This window comes from Pseudorca crassidens, chromosome 16, assembly GCF_039906515.1.
Source record: "Pseudorca crassidens isolate mPseCra1 chromosome 16, mPseCra1.hap1, whole genome shotgun sequence".
NCBI lineage: Eukaryota > Metazoa > Chordata > Mammalia > Artiodactyla > Delphinidae > Pseudorca > Pseudorca crassidens.
Genome location: NC_090311.1, coordinates 7,321,050 through 7,342,112, shown reverse-complemented (window position 1 = coordinate 7,342,112; position 21,063 = coordinate 7,321,050). Strand labels below are relative to the sequence as shown.

At 50.6% G+C, this 21,063-nt stretch overlaps 1 protein-coding gene across 4 annotated transcripts in view; it reads right to left on the bottom strand.

The window, feature by feature from the left end:
- Positions 1-21,063, bottom strand: part of CTBP2 (C-terminal binding protein 2) — a 162,966-nt gene that overhangs the window by 36,269 nt on the left and 105,634 nt on the right. For 3 of the 4 annotated variants that reach the window (XM_067709100.1, XM_067709102.1, XM_067709101.1), the window contains one exon: positions 15,868-16,027. In XM_067709100.1, coding sequence (XP_067565201.1) covers positions 15,868-15,925 — 58 coding nt within the window. In that variant the 5' untranslated portion in view covers positions 15,926-16,027. Of the gene's footprint in view, positions 1-1,973; positions 3,766-15,867; positions 16,028-21,063 lie in introns of those variants that run through there. The other variant, XM_067709103.1, reaches the window with a different exon arrangement.

The window sequence follows — 21,063 nt, the reverse complement described above, 5'->3', positions numbered from 1 at the left end:
ACCCAGGCTCAAAGCTCCCGGGGAAGCCAAGCTCCTACCCGGGTCGCTGACACACTGTTTTCCGGGGGAGGGCTATGATGACACACTGAACGTTCGAGAAGGAATGAGAGGAACCACTGCTACGGGACAGATCATCTGACAGAGAAATTTTGTTGCTGGCAGACTTCCGACTGCAGACTTCTTGGCACTGGCTTGCTGCCATGCAAATGAAACAAAAATCAATATCCCTCGGTCTGCAAAACCGTGTGTTAACAATCACACTCCAAACAACTTAAATAAGATCCCTCACCCCCGTACCCAAATAACAGCGACTGTTTTTGTTAGAAGGCAGTGCAAAATAAACAGAAAAAGAGAAGAAAAGAAGGCAATTTAACAGGTCCTCCTTAAGCAAAACCTTTCCAGGACTTCAGTGTGGAGATAATCTTTCTGTGATTATGACCAAACCCTCCCGTTGCTTAGCAACACATAATTAAGGAATATGTTTTCAGATCCGCTTTGCAAGCCCAGCCATTATCAGATGAAATTACTGAAGCAACAAATGTCATCGCCATGCAAATTAGTTGGTTGCAAAGAAAGAATGTTTGACTGTGAAGGGGAAGACACAGGGCCTGGGAAATATTGTCTGACTTTCCTCCTGTCACACACTGATTAAAAAAAAAAAAGTCCAATAAATTTTATGATAAGACTTAAAAAGAAAATCCACACATGAGACAAAACCACAATCTACAGGGAGAGACAACAGAAAAATCCAACCAGCGTCCCTTTGGAAATAAGAAAGAAACGTGTGCGGAGGTCAGCATGTAAAGCAACAGCCATTTCGGTCTATGAGTCGCCAAATCATCAGCGGCTTCACCAGTGTAACAGATAAGCCTAATGCAGTATCTCAGAGCTGCAGGATCAGGCTCCCAGCCCCCACCCGTGGCTAGTTAAGGGGTATTTTCAAAAAGGTACAGCTTATTTTTACCACGATTTTCGTCCCACCATCTCCACCCTATAATGCTAGTTATTCGGGGAAAAAAAATCATTTAAAAAAGATTCAGTTTTCTAAACTATGTTGGGGAGGACGGGGGAAAGAAAGGAAGAAAGTTGATTTACAGCTTAAATGGCCAGGAAAGATTCCAGAGTCGAAATAAAAATTCTTAAGTGTTGCTCGGAGGATGCCCACCTGGAACTTTATCCAGACGCCCAGGGAAACACATGCATTCAATCACACTCGTCTCGTGTTTTGAAGAGAACAGCTAGGATCCTTCTCTCTTTCCTCAACTTGGAAATATATTCTTCCCTACAAGTAAGCAGAATTCCCAACCGTGTTTTCCAATATGTGAGGCTAAGTCTGTTTCTGAAACAGGGAGTTCTAAGGGCTTTCAACATCTTGCTTTGTTTAACACACAATTCTGGAAGCACACCCGTTTTTAGCTCTGCAGCGATTAATTCTACCTCTGATACTGTGTAGACCCTTCAGAGGTGCGTTTCCATGCTATAATGCACTTCTAACGGCAAGTGAACGATGAACGATTTATGGGAGGTGTTGGACAAATATCCCACCTTCTCCAAAGCCACTGAACGTGAACTGGAGAAACTGCCACCGCTCGTGAGCTGAGGGTTTCATCCTGTTCGGAATGATTTCTGGGTTTCTCCCATAAACACAGTGTGTTTCCTTACTGTAAAGGGAAATCCACAAATCAGCTTGAGCTCAACTAGAGAAAAGGGGAGGCAATGCCATCCCAGTGGGTCAGCCTGAACCACAAATCTATTTCACCCAAGAGAACGCTCGCCGCTTGGCGAGCTGGCCGTGGCGCCCGGTTCGGCGGAGTGTGTGTGTAAGCGAGAGCAAGTCCAGGGGAGGGTTGGTCTCTCCGGGCTTGGCCAGAGAGCAATAGGAACACGAGGACCTACTGTCCCATGCTCAAATCTCTGCCCCCACTGTCCCCTCCACGTCCCAAATGAGGAAAGGCAGGAAGGGGGTGCATTACTTGGTTCTGGTGCAAGCATGGTGGACACGATGATGGGGGCCCCCGTCCGCCGGGCCACCTTCTGGTAGGGCGAGTGGGGCGTGTGGAGGCTCTGGCTGGCCGGCAGCAGGGTGGAGGGCTCCGGGGGGAGGTTGGGCTTCCGCAGGAGCTGGGGGCTGCTGTGGGAGCTAGGCAGGGGAGACGCCACCGCCCCACGCTCCCGCTTCAGCAACTCCATGGGCACCGTGTACGCTGTGGAGTAGGCAGTTCTGGGGCCCGGGTTAGTCAAGGCCACCCCGGCCTGCAGGGGATACGTAGGGCCCAGCCGCGCTGTCAGGGCGCAAGGGGTGGGAGAGCTGTACCCAGAGTTGGAGGGAAGGTGGGGGACTTGGGCGCCCACCCCCGGGGCAGAGTAGGTAGCTGCGGTCTCCAGGAGATGCTGGGATGGCGCGCTGGAGGGGCGGCGAGTGGGGTCTGCAGCTTGCGGGGAGGTCCCCTGCAGGGGCCCCGCCGGCTGGGGCCGCAGGGCCGAGGCGTCCAGACCAGACAAGTCACCGTGGAGCTCGCTTCGGTGGCTCAAGCTGCTGGAGCGCGTCCGGGGCAGGGAGCCTCCCCGGCCCTGCCTGCGCAGCTGCATCTCCGTCCTGCAGCTGCTGGCCAGACGGCTCAGGACGCGGGCCTGGCCCAGGTTGGGCGCCACACACTTGATGTCTGCATCCTCCATTGTGGACAGGACGGCCGGGGAGTCGAAGCCCTGCTGCAGCAGGGCCACCAGCGTGGCCTCGGCCACGCCCTCCGCCCTCAGGAAGGCCAGGAACTCGGGCATCGCACTCCTCTTGCTGCCTCCGGGCCCCCGGTAGGCGGACAGGTCGGCCTCGCAATTCTCATAAGGCGTCCTGGGGTAGACGCTTTCCCGGGCAGGTCCGTAGCCTCGGTTCAGGGCGCCCGGGGCTGTTCGCAGGCTGGCATCGGAAGCAGCAGCCGCTCCAGGGTCCACGACCAGGCACGTGGGGGCCGCCTGCCTGGCAGCGCTGGCGGAATCCATAGGCCTCTCGCCCACATCGCTGTAGACCTGGCTGGCAGGGTAGGCGGGCGCCTCCGCCCCAAACCTGCTGTCGGCCAGCTCCCCCGAGTACCGCGCAGGCAATGGGGCCTCGCTCTGCGATCGCTGTCCCTGAGGGATCATTTTACCTCCGGGATCCCGGTACAGGTGACCGGTGTCCTGCAGGACAGGGGCCCGGCCTTGCACTGGCTCCCATGTCATCCTGCTGCCCGGCGCTCCATAACCGGGCAGCGGCTGGCCAGCTCCCGGGTCGTGATGGTGCTGAGGCTCTCTGGGGGCCCGGGCGGCTCCGGCCAGGTCGCTGTAGTAATCCCGCGGCAGCAGGGCCCTGCGAGCTGACATCACCGCCTGTCTGCTGTCGTAAAAGGCAAAGTCGGGAACAGAGCTCTTCCTTCCGGCCACCGAGTTGTAGAAGGCCTCCCGGTAGCGGCAGGGCTCGGCGGCCCCGGGCATGGTGACATCCTGCAGCCCAGGGTCCGGCCGCTCGTACCAAGGTCCCTCTCCGCCTCTGTCCGTCAGGGAGCTTCTCCTCCCCAGAGCCTCAGCGATCTCCCAGGGGCCCTCGTACCACCCGGAAGCATCCCAGCTCTGAGATCGACCGATATTTATATGCCTGCTGGGAACCGGCATTGGAAAAAAAAAAATGACTACGGCCAAGGCAGAGGAGGAAGCCTTTCTTTACGAATCTTCAATTACATACATCAAACCCAGACCCGGCTGTATTCTATCCCTTCCAAGACAGCAGGGACAACCAACTGTGGGTTTTCTATTTCAAAGTATGGCCTAAATTATTAATCCTCCGAAACCTTAGTAGACAAAACACAACACTCACAGTAACTTTGCCTCACTCTCCAATGGTAGCGCCAGAGGTCTTTTCTTTACGGCTCAGTCCCAGAAAGGAGGCTGCCTCCAGCCCGCCGGGCCCCCCTCCCGGCTGGTGCGCTCACATGGACCTCGGCTCTCTCAGCGTGCGGATTAGGAGCTAAATAAAACCCCGAAAGCTTTTGTTCCATGTGACATCTCGTTAGACTGATGAAACCGGCTGCGGGCTCCAACCAGGCCTCTCGACCCGCAACTGGGACTTATGTTCACACTGAAGCTCTGGCTTATCTCCCCCGTCCTCACCAGGGCACTTTTTGGACGAGTACTCCCTCCCCCTCCCGAAGGTGCCCCCACCGCCTCTGATCGCCTGACAGTGACAGGAGGAAAATAGAAAAAGACTGCTTTAATGTCGATTCACTCTTAATCTACCCTGATGAAACGTTAATCCATTGCACACGGCTAAGAACAAATTAAATGTGAACAGGCAGGCGGGATAAAAAGAAAAAGTCCTGCACAGTTCTAGAGCATGAGATTCCCCAAGAGATGGGCCAGGTCTGCAGCCCGACGCTTTGCCAATATTGAAATCTGGCTCTGAGATGACTCTGGTTACGAATCAAACGAGTTATTACATTGCTCGAGTCCAAATGGATTCTTTACCGTATTATCGTAAAACACGGATCCTTTCATACTGCCCGGAAAAACAACAACGGTGACAGAAAAACAACCCATGCGTGTAATCTAGAATTTATCATTGTAAGACTGCAACAGAGGTCAACAACTAGACCCCAACATTATGAAGCAAAGCTGGGAGGGAGGAGGCTGCATTTGAGGCGTGTCTTCGTTTAAATCTGTCTGCAAGGAAAGCAGAATTCTAGCAAGCTTGGCCTGGCTCAGATCTCGCGGATCATTTTCCATGTTCCCATAGATTAAGACTTTACATAGCCCTCCGGGGACTTCAGGTGCAATAATGCAAAGAACAGCAGTTATTTAGATAAAGGGAAGCTCCACACAGGAGCATTAAAACATTTTCTTAAACATACAGGCAGGTCCCCGAGAAGCACCACCACAGACTGGACCGGGATCTTCCACCTGCAGGTTCCACGACAAAGAATTCACAACGGAAACAAAAGCTGGGAATCGTGAGGCTACAAGGGCTGTGTGCAGTCAGAACGTTAAAAAATGGGACAATTTGCGTATTTACAGCCCTTAAACTTGAGTGTTTTGTCTTCACCCATACGTCCCTCAACCTAAGATAAAACTAGAATCTTTAGCTAAAGAGAATTAACTGTTTAAAAAAGAAAATTTTTTTTTTGAATGAGCAATACTGAAAATTTACCGTGAAGAGAAAAGTGGGTAGAAATCCATTTCTGGGAACTAGAGGCACACGGTAACGCAAGACAGTTTAAAAGGGCAGTGCCCCCTCGTCCTGAGCAGTACATATATTAAACTTCGGGACAAGCTCTGTTTAAACCAATGTTACTCCCCAAAGAGCACTGGTCCCCAAAAGCCAGAGCTCTGTGACCCCCAACTGACTACTGAGGAAATGGCCCAGGCGCTGCCGGGGGACACAGCACAGGGACCCCAGTCTGCTGCTTGAACACAAACCATGGCCTCTATTTCTGACCCAAAAATGCCAATAGGGCCTCAAGTGAACTGGGAAAAAGCCCTGGCAGATGGCAGAGAGACTCAAATCCTCCCCCAGTCCCCTCCGTCTCCTAGGATGCATGACAGGAAAAAAAGAGAAAAAGGAACGAGGCACACTGCAAAACGCTGGGTTTCCATGTATGAAAGCAGCCTGCTGGTGCCAATTTCTCTAATGCCTCTGCTGGCACATTTGCCATCATGGGCTAAAAGGCCCGGGCAGAGGAGACAGAGGCAACGGGCCTGGCCACAAACAAGACAATATTTACACATCCCACCAAGAGCCTGAGGATGTGTCCACTTAGAAGATACATCCAAAAGGACAGGAAAACGTTAGCGCCCCAAACTCAATGGAAACAGCACTATCTGGTTACAGCAGATCCCTTCCAGGCTCTGTTGGGCAGACGGTTTTCTCTTTGGGGCACTGTTCAGAGCCAGGCGCAGCTTCCTCCCCTCCGGAAAAGGGAGGGTGGAGAAAGATGGGGCAGCCTCGGCGGTAACCCTTCTAAGAAGGACGACAAGCAGACAAGACTGTGTGAAAACAAGCCTGGTGTACGCATCAGGCGGGACACACCTTCACTCCAGAAAAGACACTAACCTGATGACCCCTCCGGCAGCTCCAGCCCACGCTGCCTTGTCACCCCCTCTCCCGGTCTTGGCTCTTTTGGCCAAGAGGGGCCTTTGAGGCCTCCTAGTGGGGGTTCCATCCCATTGTCACTTTCCCTGCCACCTCCCTCCTTCCACCACTGGTCAGAGAACACGGCTAGCTGGGCAGGAAGGGCTGCAGCGGTCCTGCCTGACCCTTTGGGGTGACCAGAAAATAGGGCATCTTTGACATCATCTTTTCCTTACAGGATCCTCATTAGAGGGCTTCAACATTTGTTCAGTCTGTACCCAGCCTCGTGCTGGGTGTTTTGCCCATAAACGATTCTACAGGCAGGAGTGATTATGTCACATCCCAGGTGCTGGGATGCAGAGCTTGGGTACCCGGCCCAGGGCCGCGGTGCACAGGACCCAGCTCAAACTCCAAAGGCCAACGCTCTGCTTTCTGGAATTCCCTGCACCGACCTGGGGTAACAGTCCTGCTGGTGCTGGACAAGGGGAACCTCTTTAACAAAGTAATTCTGTTATTTTTCCTAAGGTTCCCCAAAACCCCAAATATAAATGTCACTTATAAAATTAGCCACTTGAGTATCAGAAAGTAACTCCTGAACAGACAACTGCCTCAACTTCTCGAAACGAGGCACAGTGGGCCCTCGCCAGAGTCAGGGCCCCCAGACTTGAGCCAACAGACGGCACCAGCCTAAGGCGTCATCAGTATTATACCATCTCGATGCTTCCTTCTTCTTCCTTCCTGTCATAAAGAAACACAACATGGGGTGGCGTTAATGCTACAGAACGCCACTTGTGGTGCAGACATGTCCCTTCAGAAGTTATCTGTGCCGAATCTTTTTGCCACGGGGTAGCTGTTGGTAACTCACCCAGATTACGGATGACCTGAAGCAGTTCGAGCCCTCCACTTCAGCAGGACTACCTAAGAGCATGCATACCCCATGGCCCCCAAGAAACAAGGAGCAGGTTTTTGAGAAGGTGCGAAGGTGCAATGCCAGGGGCAGAACAGCAGTGAGCAGAAGAAGCTTCAGGGAGGCGTCACCCTCCACCCCAGAACGAGGAGGTCCAGGTTCGTTTCCATCAATTTCCGACCCATTCTGCTTGGAAGCCACCCAAACTCACGCAGCCTCAGCTTTGCAATCCGCCAAATATTATGACAGATGTTTTCCTGTGTTAGGTAAAAACACCTGTAACTGGACTTGCACTTTTCTAAACACTCTGGTGGATTTTTTTTTTTTTATTTTTTAAAGCTTATGCACAGTCTTTAGGAAAGGGCTGATTTTCTGAAAAATCTCATGTTGACTAAATAAAGCGAGATGGGACCAATATCTGAAAGATTAATGAGTCTCTCAGACTTAACTTTTTAATCCTGCAAAGAGTCTCACTACAGAAAATTGCATAAAGGAAAGAGCCACCTTCTGAAAACTGAGGAACAGGCGAATCCAAATTCTCTTGCAGACAAAATAAACCCAAGGTAAAGCTGACCCTATAGAATCGTCTGAACAGGAACCTCAAGGCTATAAGCAACACCCCCCAAAGCTGACTGTTGAATTCCCCGGGCAACATGAGGCATCAGTTCACGACTGTAGAGACCTGAAAACTCTGAGATGACCTAGACAGTTCCAGAAAAGCAGGGAAGGAAATCCAGGAGGCGGACGACCCTCCACCCCTTCCACCGAGCAGTCCTCGGGCAGACTGCCCACAAGCATGTCATGTTCTGATCAACACGACGACCTGGGAAATTGCTTGAAAAGAATGGGAACTAGAAGGACTGCTCTGGGGTCTAGTCCTCACTTCTTTCTTTAAAACAAAGAAAATAACAACAACAACAACAACAACAACCATCAGGCATATGGTGGACTCAGCGAATCTCAAGGCCAGACTCCCATGAAGGTCACTGGGTCTGACTGCCTGGCCCCTGACAGCTGTGCCGTTTCCGCCGGCCTGGCGGCAAGGGATGCTCACCCCTTCTTAGGAGGAGACTCTGCAGCATTACTTGGCCAGCCTTCCCCGTGCCGGACCAACACTAGCCTGAGGCTTTCCATCCCCTGGCTCTTCAGTCCTTGGGGCCAGGAGCCCAAGGCAGCTCTGAAAGCAAAGGCGGAAATAAGAAAGCCCCCGAGATGCCTCCCTGCGCCTGCTGTTTGCCAGGACGAGGCCGCTGCAGCGCGCTCGCCCTCTGCCCCCCACGGGGCAGCATCTCCTGGGGGACACTGCTGAGGTTAGTGGGTTACACTCTGCTTTCCGGCAGAGACGGCCAAAAATAGGCCCATGACATCCCACTTCCTACTTTTAAATATGTACAGGCTGTGTTGGGTTTTTGTTTCTGTCAAGTGCTTTAGAATTTATGTTTAAAAACAGCTTTCTGCCTTTAAAAAAGTTTTCTTTCCTTCTGTCCCCACAGTGTCCCCTACCAAAGCAACTTACTTGGCTAGTCTGAATCAGAGGGGGGGACACAAACCCCAAGTACACTAGCAAAACAGCAAACAGGGTCTGGCAGGCCTTTAAGACAGCCTCCGTCTAAGTGACGTGAGCACAGAGACAACATTACCGTAACCGACCAGACATTTCAGGCATCCCAGGGTCCACACGGCATCACAGGCTCTTGGATGCAGGATTTGGGCTCCTAATTTCCCCTGGAGCGGGAGGCTTTACATTATCAGCACAGCCCTCCAGAGAAAACCCAAGCTGCGAGGTGGGGCCTTGCAACCCAATGAGCTGCCCTCTGAACAGCCCCAGGCCTCCCGTAACTCACGATTTAGCCATTTTCAGCGAAAACAAAGGCTTGCGCGTTGCTCCTGACTTGGTTTCTTGACTGGATGATAAAACTTAGAGAGAGCCGCATTATGAAAATCAGGCTGGATTTCCACATGTTATGGGATTAAAAGGTCTCTTTTATGGCATGTTTTGAATGTGCCGGTGAAGCAGAAAGTGTGAGCTGAGACCCCAGGTCGGACGCAGGGCCTGGGCAAAGCACAGGGCAGAATCTACCTGCAAAGGCTTTCCTGGATCCTTGACAGAACCTGGCGCAAAGTCCGCCTCAGGCTGGTGCTCAGTGACCTCTGCTTCCCTCCAATAACAGCTCTTCCTGCAAAGTCTCAGCATCTCAGGTGACCCGACTCCCCTTGACGTTGCCACTCTCACCCCAACACGCTCCTGTGTTATGACTCCTCATCTCTGTTGGGTTCTGAGTATCAGGAATGGCTTCCTCTCACCTTGGTTGATGCCCCAGTCATTCCACCTGCCAGGGTCCAGCTCAAATAACCCACCTCCAGGAAGCTTCCTCAGTCCCCCCCGCTGTCACTCTGTCCCCAGTCCAAAGAAATCTGCCACCTATCAAAGGCGAGAGTACCAGATAATTCAGGGAATGAATCCACCTGCAGAGACATCCCATGGTTTTCTCACTAAGGTGGCAGAGCCCTGTCCCCTCCTGACATGTCTTTCTTGCATTCATCATGAGCTCATTTGTTTGACTCACGGGTTGTAAAAACTGACCTGTTGAACAGGACTCTGTACGAGGAACAGGACTTGCTGGCAACAGCCAGTCTTTGCCCTCAAGGAGAGTATGTTGTGATGGAGAAAAGGACAGAGAGGTGCACACGATCACCAGGGAGCCCCGACCCACGGCCGCCCGAGCCTCTGAGCCCAGGTCCAGGCTGAAGCAAGCACAGCCCCTCACTTGCAAGGACTTGGGCACAGTGGCCATTGAGCAGAGACAGCAGAGGAAGACAACAGCCCCCAATGTCCGACACTGCCTGGCAGGGACCCACACTGTCCCGGCCCGCAGCGCTGTTTCTCACCCGGGGCCCTGATTGTACAGTAAGAAGACAGGCTTTAAAGATCTTCTGAGGACAAGAAAGGACTGATCGTCCACGCTGTTTCACCCATTCCAGAGTGCGAACGGGAAGGGAGGACCCTCGTTTCCCAGGACTTGAGAAACAAGCTGATGGGTGTTCCAGCCCCTCTGCTGTCCACGCAAGAAGGACAGAAAGTGTGGAGACGGCGGCGAGCAGGTGCACAGCGATGTCCAGAACATGCTCCCCCGGCTACTGCACAGCCCCATACTGGTACCCAGGAGGTCATTCCCCGGACCTGGAAGGGGAGCCCGCATTTCAAAAGGGCCCCCGAGGCCTCTATGGAGACGGAGGGCATGCCTGAGCTCTAGAGCAAGGGAGTTCATCAATGTTCAGGACGCTCATCAAATAGTGGTTTGGTGAGCTGAGTATAAGTCAGGACAGGAGGCTCACTCCACGCCTGTCATTTGTAAGGTTCTGGAAAAGGGCTCAGAGGGCGGGAAGCTGGCAGCAAAGCGCATCTTGGAGTTCTGGCATCACGGTCACCCCAAACACTTGTGATTAGGTTGAGCTGTGTGGGACAGCCTCTGAATGCATGTGGGGCACCATTTGCGGGCCTCCAGCTCTGCAAAGCCAGGTCACTTTGCTGTCCTCAGACCTACTCTGACGAAGGAGGCTTGGCCTGGAGGTGCTGGAACCCTGTGCGGCGTTCGTTAGGCCTGGAGCAGACCTCTTTCCTCAAAGTTGCCAATGACCAAAATGAAACGCACCCTGAGCAAAGCAGACGGGGCAGGCAGCTCACACTCGGGAGGCGTGATCCCCAGGGGCACAGAGACAGGTGTCGCCCACCTGGGGGAGAGCGTGACCCTCCCCGGTGGGCGCGAGAGCCAGAGCAACAGCTGCAAAACAAAACCCAGACACTGACAAACACCCACACCCGGCCATGGACTAAAGTCACCACGCCCCAAACCCCAAAGTGGAAACAGAGCTGCCTTAACAGGCTGCTTTTAAAAATGTGGGGAGTTTAAAAAAATCCACCAACCGAGGTGAGAGCCCCTCGGCAAGTCAACAAGTGCAAAGAGTAGCTTAAATCTGCATTTCACAGATGAGGAACAATGGAGAAATTACAACCTGGAACCTGACTCTCATGTGCGGAAAGCTGAGGGCCGGGTGTGGGTGCTCGAGGGGCCCAGTCCTTAGGTGACAGCAGGAACCCCGGGGAGGTGCCGCTCTCCAGATTTATCTTAAAACCAGGGCCCGATATTTCTCCCTCACAAACAATGTCCACGAAGTTTCAACGTGACCGTCCCCCCGCCTTTTCTGATCCTTTACCTGAGCACGACGTACCTTCATTATATTCGTTTATACTACAGAGTTTTAAGTCATGTCTGGTTGACTATTGTATATTTACATAGCTAATGTAATGATCACTAATCACGTAATTACTGGAAATGTACATAATTGCCTCATCCAAACATATAATTATAATGTATAGCAACATCATGAATCCCATTTTTAAGATCTACATTTTGGGGCTATTTAAAGACATTTATTAGAAATAATTGTGGACTGCCTATAGATGGTCTCGACGCTGTTTCGTGGTAAGGTGCTCCGAGTGCTTTAAAAAACAAAACAAGTAGTGATTCTATAATGCATTTTTTTTTAAGACGGGTGAAACAAAAAGCACAGAAATAAAAGACAAAATGATCCTGGCCTGAGTCTATAGATTATGCTCTTCCCGTGGGGAAATACAGGTCAGTCCTGCCCTGTGGGCTCTGATGGGTGTGAGCCAGGCAATGAGATCCGCCCCTCACCCCAGTCCTCCCTGCAGGGAGCACACAGCTGGCCTGGACACCCTCACCACTTCCACCACCTCGACGACCTAGAAGCTCTTAGACAACATCTTTGCTTCTTGAATATTCTGGGACCATGAATGAACTTTCTTGGGGGAACGGTCCACTGAGATGTACTTTCACAATGGCGAGCTCATCCCACTAAGAAGAGCACAGTGACACTGGGAAAAAAGTTTTCTTCCACCTCATCCCTGCAGCATTTTCTGACTTTTCTCGTCCTCTTGGGGACAAAGATTCCCAGGATTTATAACTACGTGTTTAATAGACACCGGTTTATTAGACAATTTAATAGACAATAGAGGTTGGCCTCTATTTCTCCCACATCCATCCAACCAACCCACCCATCTTCCTCACCGCCTTTTATTCTCTGTTCTCATAAGAACATCCCAAAGGTAAGGAATGTTGAATTCGACTGTTTATTTAAAAGGAGGTTCATACCATTTCTTTTTTTCCTGCAGAGGAAAGAAGTCCTCTCCTGAATTATGTGATGAAGGGGACTGACTACAGCTCAGCTGATATAATCCTCAGGACCATTTTTCCACACATATAAGACATTCAAGCAAAATGAAGATGAAATATCTACTTTTTTTCCAAATTACATTTTCAAAAGCAACAGGAAAGAATGGTGTTTAGTGATTTATTGTACCATAACACACAATAAGGTGTTGTAACAAAAAGTCATCAGCAAGCCCATTGTGGTATATTACAGTTCTACAAACCTAGGCTCCAGAAAATGCTTTTCTGGGTTACTTTCGCAGTGATGAGGGATAGCAAGCCCTCTTCTCTGGCCAACAAATACTTGGGGCAAATCAAACCAGCTCTGCCATGATGCAGTTACGTATTAAAACTCTCTGTCTGGTGCATTTCATAAATGCAATATTTCAATTATGCCAGCAAACTAAACACAGGGGAAAAACAAGACCTACATTATACAACAAAAAGAAGAGACTGCAATTTGGTCTGACCAGTCTATCCGCAGACTCTGCTCCACAAAACCTTCACACAACAGCACTCTAGGATTATTTGATATTAGGCATCAGGAAAGATCAGAGAACAAATATCAAAACAGAAGGATTGCTTTAAGAAAAAAATCTGGCTTTTAAGTCAGCTTGAAAGACCATTATTCTAACGGAGTTGGATGGAGTCCCGAAGACTTTGGGTGGCGAGAAGCGAAGCTATCCTCTATACTTTGCTTAATCTCGAGCAGAAACATCCCCTTAGAGGCGCAAAGGTGCAGATAGATTCTGGGCACATGAAGATTGATGGACCGGGTCACAAGGGGACTGCGGTTCAGAAGGAAGAGACCCCAAGGGCTGCTGTGGAAGGTTTCAGGGAGGAAGGGACTGGGCCTTGGGAGGCAGGTAGGGATTCTGGAAGCAGTACTGGCACAGGGGTGATGCTCAGATCCCACCAGACTGGCTCAGCTGGAGAAAAAAGGTTCATTCGAGGGGTGGGGGTTGGGGGGTAGACCCTGGATGGCATCAGAAGCCTTGTCTGGCTTGGGACCCAAAGTCAGGGATTTGCACTGGGGTTGGCAGCAGGCGGGAGGGAAGAATTTGAAGGAATATGTGTTCCCACAGACCCAAGAGCATGAAGAAAAATCTCCTACAAGCCTGGAGCAGAGCAGGGCAGCTTCATGGCTTTAATCATAAAACAAAAACAGAGAGAGAGCGGGGTGGGGGGGGCAGGGAGGGAGGGAGGGAGAGAGGGAGAGAGAGAGAGAGAGAGACATACAGGAAGTCCCTGGGGTGTGGGCGGCGGGAAGGAGAGAACTGTTTGCTGAGCCTGCTGGACTTCCAAGGAGAACATTCAAGAACAGTTAGTTCAGGTTTACAGAACAGAGACTGCTGGGCATCCAAAGCCAGGGACGGAGGTGCGTGAGGCTTTCAGGAGGAAGAAATAACGGAATCCACGTGCCGATTCAAGGGCAAAAGCCCAAATACAGAATAGCAGACTGCCTGGGCGCAAATCACCGACTGCTCTGTACCTCGCTGGTAGCACCTGGGAAACGGATGTCCTGACCACCTGTCCTAACCATTAACGGCACTAAACCAGCTTATAAATACAAGGAGCACCAATGAAGCATCTTGGAGCAGCTGTTAAACTTCATGGGACACCAAGTGACTGTTCGGGATCATGGATTGTAAATTACACTTGAGTAACTCTATGTCATGCATGTATCTTGATAGTGGCTATTGAGAAATTAAAGATAAACCACTGCAACTGTCTCAGGAACACCATTCATGGATAAAGGAGATGCTGGAATTTGTTATAAAAAATACGCTGGGGACTGGTGAACCAGGCCTGGGAGAGAGGGTGCGAAAGAACCGCCAATGGTGTTGCTGTCACCGACCACCCTGGACAAGGAGAGCAAAGGCCCCTGGTGCTTCCATCCCATTCTTGTCTCAGATGTGCTACCTCTAGATAAATACTGGGGTTGGGGTTGGGGGTGGGGGGGTGGAATCGGCCCCATAGACATTCCTGATACTAACCTTGGAAAGTTGATCCACTAGGGCTTTCTGGACTGGGGACTCAGTACCAAAAATAAAGCACCTTTCCACAGGAGGGCAGAAGTACAATTTAAAAACCCCCAAACAATCAGGTGAACCCAGATTGTGGGACATTGTACAAACCTACTGGCTTGGGCTCTTCAATGATGTCAATGCTTCTGAAAGTCAAAAGGACCAGGGAATTATTTTAGACTAAGGAGACCAAAGAGACATGACAACTAAATGCCACCTATGTCCCTTGATAGGTTTCTGCACACAGGCAAACAAACCGGCTAAAACAGACGTGTGGGGGAGATGTGCATGTGCCGTCTATGTTAGATAATATGCTGTAATGAGGCCCAGTTTCCTGGGGGTGATGACGGTGGTGTGTTTATGCAGGAAAGGAGCCTCTAACACATGCCATAGGTACTTAGGGATAAACTGCTGCACACTTCTCTCAGATGGTTCTGGGCAAGTCCATCCATCCATCCTCCATCCATTCATACACACGTATCTCTATAAGGAGAAAGCAAGCGATAACAAATGTTATCAACTGGTAAATACAGCTGATGGGAATACCAGTGTCCGTTGTACTATTCTATCAGGCTTTCTGTAGGTTTGAAAAATTTTTTAATATTTAAAAAAAAAAAAAAAATCCTTGAATCCCAAACCCCTTACACTGCAGCAGAATCCCAGGGATGTGGAGGGACAGTCAGTGCTCCTAAATTCTTTTAGGTCGGAGCTGTTGCAGGGCAGACAGTCACACAGTAGAACACGCCTTTAATGCCTCCACACCGCTAGCTCGAGCCACATCTACAAACAATTCCATATGGACGGCTCCTGGGAGATGCTTTCCTGGGCCTGAGTGAACTGGCCAACTGGTGTGCTAGCATATTCGGGGGTCGGGGGCAGGCTGCTGAGCCCACCCCGCCCAGCGGCTCCCCTCCTGAGAGAAACCCTGCAGTGAGGTCACGGGTAACCACGCCAAGCCAAACCCAGCCGACAGCACGGACACCAGCCGGCTAGGAGCACTTCACGCCAAGCCCAGGTCCACTGGCACTGGATTTCTAACCACTCCCTAACGAGGAGAGGACGGTGCTCAATCCACATCTCAGAGTTTTGTCCCCGGGTTTCCACTAGATTTTAATCCTGTTTATTTTGCCTTTCATGAATAAAAAACTTCCAGACATTTTTCGAAGATACCAGGGACGTGAACAGATCATGAGGGGCTATGCTGGGCTCCTGAGGAATATCTCAGAATTTGTGCTGGTAAATCTTTTAATTCAAAACAGATAAAGTCCAGAAACTTCCGCAAGTTTAAAAAAAAAAAAAAAGATGGTCCTAATATGCAGTGTCTTGCTTGTGCAAAATGATCTTGGGACAAAATGGACCTCAGGGCCTGCTTCCCCCAACTTCTGTCCTAGCCCCACCCCTGCCCTGGAAGCGGGCCTCAGCCTACTTGAAGGTCAGGCCTACTGACCACGCCAAGGACACCACCAAGGACACGGGCAGAGCGTGTGGGATGGTGGGAGGTGCTGGGGGTGGGGTGTGGGTCGCAGCCAGGCTAGGAGACCAGCTGCAGGATTCCAGGGCGGGTCTACGCGACTTTGGTGAAAAACCGCCAATCACGCTGGCTCTTACCTTCACAAATTCTGTCCAATCGCTGTCGCTTGACTTTGTGCTTATCCACAAGGGCCATTCTTTATCGAACTTTGCACCTCTCTGATTCAAAAGGCAAAGCGGTCCTCTAAGAACTTAGGGGCCCTCGCAGGAGTCTGCGGGCATTACGCCACTACGCGCCCTGAAACGAGGAGAAAAGAAGCCTTACTCGCTGGACACCCTGGGGGCAAGGACGACAGGTCATTCGGGCGTGGCTGCCGCTTGCTACAAGGGGACCTGCCCTCGGGCGCTTGCTCTCCTCCTCAAATGCTGGAGCTGGATTTGCTCCAAGTCCATGGGACAGTCTCCCGCCTCTGAGGGAAGCACACGAACACGCACAACTGTCTTTGGATCCTGAAAGTGGTAAATGGCAGCATCTGGATCTCTTGCTTTTGACTTCGGGGCTGTAAACACCAATTACTGACCAGCCTGAGTCATAATACTTTGTACTCGAATGCCAGAGACCAAGCTATAGCCAGTGGGGCTGGTCCTGTACTTCTGTGAACCGCAGAGGGGCGGAGTCACAGATCAACCCACACCACCTAGGAACACATCCCAGGGGCCTCTGGAGCGAGATGCAGACACCCAGCTGCCACTACTCTCTCAAGGCCTTCTGCCAGGAGGTTCACAAAACCTTTCAAAACTGCCCTTTGGCCACCGCTCAGCACCACACAAGCCCCTTGCCCCACCGCCTGAGAACGGGGCAGGAAGGCATGCACCACCTAACCAAGGTTTGACCAGTGCCACAGCTGGCATCGGCTGCCCCACACCCGTGGCGTCTCAGGCAGAGGAGGAAGGGTCTCCCATTGGGGCTGGGGTATTTGGGCCTCTCTAGAGGGAAATCCACATGCCACGCCGCCTGAGGAATGGGGAGCCCAATTCGCAGATAAAGTCGGGGCTGTGTGTTTGGGAGACCCTGACCTTCATTTCCTGCTCAGCCAATGTACCAGTTGAGGCCACAAATCATCACCTGTAACCCCCCAAAGTCCCACAGCTTTTGACTCATTACTGCAGTTATTCTAACAACAACTACTAGCGCGCGCGCGCACACACACACACACACACACACACACACACACACACACACACACACAGACAGTTGTCCTCAGTTACCCAGCAAATGACGAGGAGGTTAGGAGACAAGCGTGAGGCTCCAGGGTTAATAATGAGGATTATTACGTATGATCATCAGTTACGCAAAACGCTGGGAGTTACTTTCTCAAAGGCCGGAATGCAGGTCTGACTATGAAAAGGTAGGCGACTTCCCGGAAGTTAAAGACTAATTTCTCAGCAATGAGGCTGAAAAGATTTATGGCAATAATTACGTGATTTTTTAAAAAAGAGCTAGGGAAAAAGAAAAAGCACATTTTCTACTCACAGAAATAATTAATGCGACATCCAAGAGACACCAAACCCTTTCCAAACCTGGGACGTTCCCCAGACCTGGAATGACCCTATTGGACAAGCGAGGAGATGAAGCCGTCCTGAAGCAAGCCAGAGCGGCACCGGGTTGACGGGGCAGGCAGCTTTCTAAAATTCTGGTTTCACTTTTGCTGGGCTGTATGAAAGGTAATCATGCAAAGGGGGGAAGGTGATTTCTTACTGGTCAACTTGAGACAGACAGGCAGAGGAGCAGGACCTCTGATCCAAGGGTTTCTGTCCAAGAGAGACCCTCAGAGGCTGGCTGATTTGCTCGGGTCCCGGGCTCTGATCAGCGGACGGCCCCTCCTTGGCTCTGGTGTGGAGACACACCCTGTGTTAGCCGCCACATCCAGGGTGAGAGAATTAATTAGTTAATATTTGTGAAGTGCCTTGGAGATGAGAAATGACAGCATTATCATCCGAGGCAAGACGGGCTTCACACCCTCCTCCTCCAATTCCCCGAGTGAGGAGGCATAATCATTCTTTTTGCTTTCCTTTGAATTTTAATTTGTATAATTAGATGGCTTCCTGAAAAATTGATAAGTAGAATCTCGATTATGCAATCAAAGGAAAGATCAGGCATCAGCTTACACAAATTGTCTGCGTCCTTTAAAAAAAAAAGGCAACTGACTTGTGTGGCTTTGGGGGGTGGGGTGGGGTCTCTCTGTGGCTGGCCCTTCCACGGGGTCCCCTCCAGCTGCGGCACCCACCCCTGTCTCAGACTGAACATGCTGACAGCATCCAGAGTCGTGAGGACACCGGGCGAGTCTGGTCTGGACTTTAGAGCAGTGACCACGGACTAATTCACGTAGTGTCAAACCCCTCCCCTCAATCGATCCCTCCCCCCCTCCGTCCAATATTTCTTTTTAAGCAAGAATGTATGACATTCTTGCTTAAAAAGAAAGCAAGAATGTGTCAGTGTATGTGACATTTTCCTCCTTGGTCCTCTGAAGGAGCGAGCTATTTACCAGGACTGAATTAACATGACCCTCTTCCTAAGGACAGGGACAGGCCCTCCTCAGAGTCGAGCTGTGAGCAGCGTCCCTGGCTGGTGTCCACGCCGAGAATGCCGGCACCCTGCTATCCGCACTGGCCCTGGGAGCCCTCGGCGGGGCCCCCCAACGGAAGCCCACCTCTGTCTTTACTTTACACCAGTCTCCACTCACAAATCACGAACTTTTTGCCACTGAAGTTATCACTACTGTCATCCATTGACACTATCTGGTCAATGTTCAACCACAAATAGATAAAGGTCCACATAGGGAAGAAAAAGCAGAGGGGGATGTATTACACGGTCTCACTTTGGCTGAACCTGTAAACCTCCACACCGTATTTGTGGGTGGCAAGAGAGTTCTAGAACCTCCATGTTTGTACAATGCAGATGATGTTGCTTTGCGTTCCAAAGCGGCCGTGAGGGTCAGGTGAGAACACGCAGGAGAACATCTGGTGCCCAACGGCAGGCCTCTAAGCGCCACTCGTGTCCTCCTCCGGCGAGAGGCCCCCCTGGATGCGGGCGCCAGTCACACAGGAGCATCCCTCCTGCTGAGGCTGGAGGTAAACCTCGGGGGGAACTCAGGAACGGTCAAAAGGCAGTTCAGGTCTTTTCACAAGTAGGAAGGGTGTACCGCTGTCAAACCTGACAAGAAGAAAAACACTACCTTCTCTCCCAAAAGAGAGATACTAAAATCACAGGGCAAACCACAGAAAGGTCTACCTAAAGTTTTGTTAGCTTGAAATGAGGGGTGTGAGCTAGGGCTGAAAGATTTGGTGTCAGGGAATTCAACTTACTTCAGAAGGGGAAAGATGCTTGCATAAGAAAGCTACTTAGAGATTCTTGATTACTAGAAAGAAGATACAGGTATGGAAGATTTGTCCACTTGTGGGCTTCAAAAAGAAGCATGAGAGTTAAGAAAAGGGAGAACAAAAAGGAAGACTTCATTTTACAAACAAATGCAAAACACCCAAAGTGAGGTCGTGAAAAACAAAAGGTTAGCCCTCATCAATCATGGTCTAGGTCTACCGTTAGCAGCCCTGCCTGCCAGGACCAAAGCACTGCAGTGCACAGAAACTCAGTCGTCACTAATTTACATGCTTAACATCTCAGGTAGGTTTTTAAGACCCCCTCAGTTTCTTTATTCTGGTTCCTAGTCTTTGTAAAGATTAGGCAGACGAAGGAATTTACACAAAGTAAACGATGTCTTCAACGGTGTCTTTCAAAATGAAAATTCCCCTAAAACCAGTTAAACGTGAGGAGAGCCTTCAATTCTTTTAAGGAAATCTACTTAAACACTATGTCAATAGAGAAACTAAGTTTTACGATATGATAATAAATTAATATTATTGTAGTTAAGCAAGTATTGCCGAAGTTCTCCGAGTGAACCCCAGGAGTCTTCAGAATACGTTCCATTGTTAAACCTGCAAGTGGGGGTCGGGGGAGATTTAAAGTCTGAGAGGTTGCCCCGTGACCCAAGGCAAGTAGAAGAAGCTCCTGCAGCCCCAGTAGCATTGGTGCACGAGGTCTCCCAACTTTCCAAGCCTGGGATCCCTAAAGGAATGACATAACTCCTTGGGTCTCCTCTACCACAGCCTACAAGGCTCTCCTGATGTGGCAACAGGGCCATTTACCAACTTCTGAATGACCCAGCAGGGAGGCACCATCCAGGTTAAGGCAACACCAAGCACTTGTTACCACAGGGTTAGTGCGTTTGCATAGTGCCTTGAGAACGCTGGCCCACCAATGACCACAAAACCCTCTTGATTCTTCATCTCGTCCCAAATAAAGCCACAGGGCTTCAGGCTACCTGAAAAGAACTTCTTCCAGAATCTTCAGAAGCCAAACAAAGGTGAACAACAGATGACAAGCTGGGTAGAATCCTCTGAACAGGTGGGTGTGGGTTTTGTTTTGTCAACCATACCTGAAGGACCAATTAAAATCCAGATGGAACAAAAGAAACGTTCTACAGGGGGGAGGCATCGTGGGAAAAACACAGGCTTAGCCTTTGGTTAAATGGTTGACATAATACCCCAGTTAATAACAAAATAATTAAAACTACACTTTAAGGAAGAAAAAGAAGCTTTGGGGGAAGATCTGTTATGGGAAATGTACTGAAGTCAATTTTGTCAATGTCCCAAAACAACTACTGCTCCCTAATTATAGCTCAGTAGCTTTGGGGCATATTTAGGTTTCCGAGGGAGGAGGAGAAACATATGGTTCAGGCATCTAGTGGCATTAAAAAGTGCACAGGGACGGCTCCCCTCCCCCACCCCAGGGGTTACCAGCAAGACCCTTCAATACACACCGGAGCTTCACTCTGGTTCCTGGAGCCTCCCCCATTGGGCAAGGCGGCTCGTATTTCCCCAGGGAATGCCCAGCAGCCCAACCCTAGGGTGACAAGGTCACACCCTGGTCACATGCCCTCCATCTGATCCATGGGCCCCACCCTCTGATCCCCTGGGGCTGACGCAACACCAATGTCCCAGTGAAAAGTGCAGATAGCTCAAGAGCTATTAGCACCGGGCCACCGCCCTTTCCAACAGCAGAGGTCAGGCAGGCTTCACAACTCAGATGGAATTTGAAAAGGGCAAGCCAGTGTTTACACCATGTTATGATGGACCCCGAAACCAAGCAATGACATTTCTATACTAGGACATATGAACATGCTTACCCAACTGGATTAATATACAGAAGATTAAAAATAATTATACATACACACACACACAAATATACAATTCAACAATTCAGGCCAGGTCAAAATC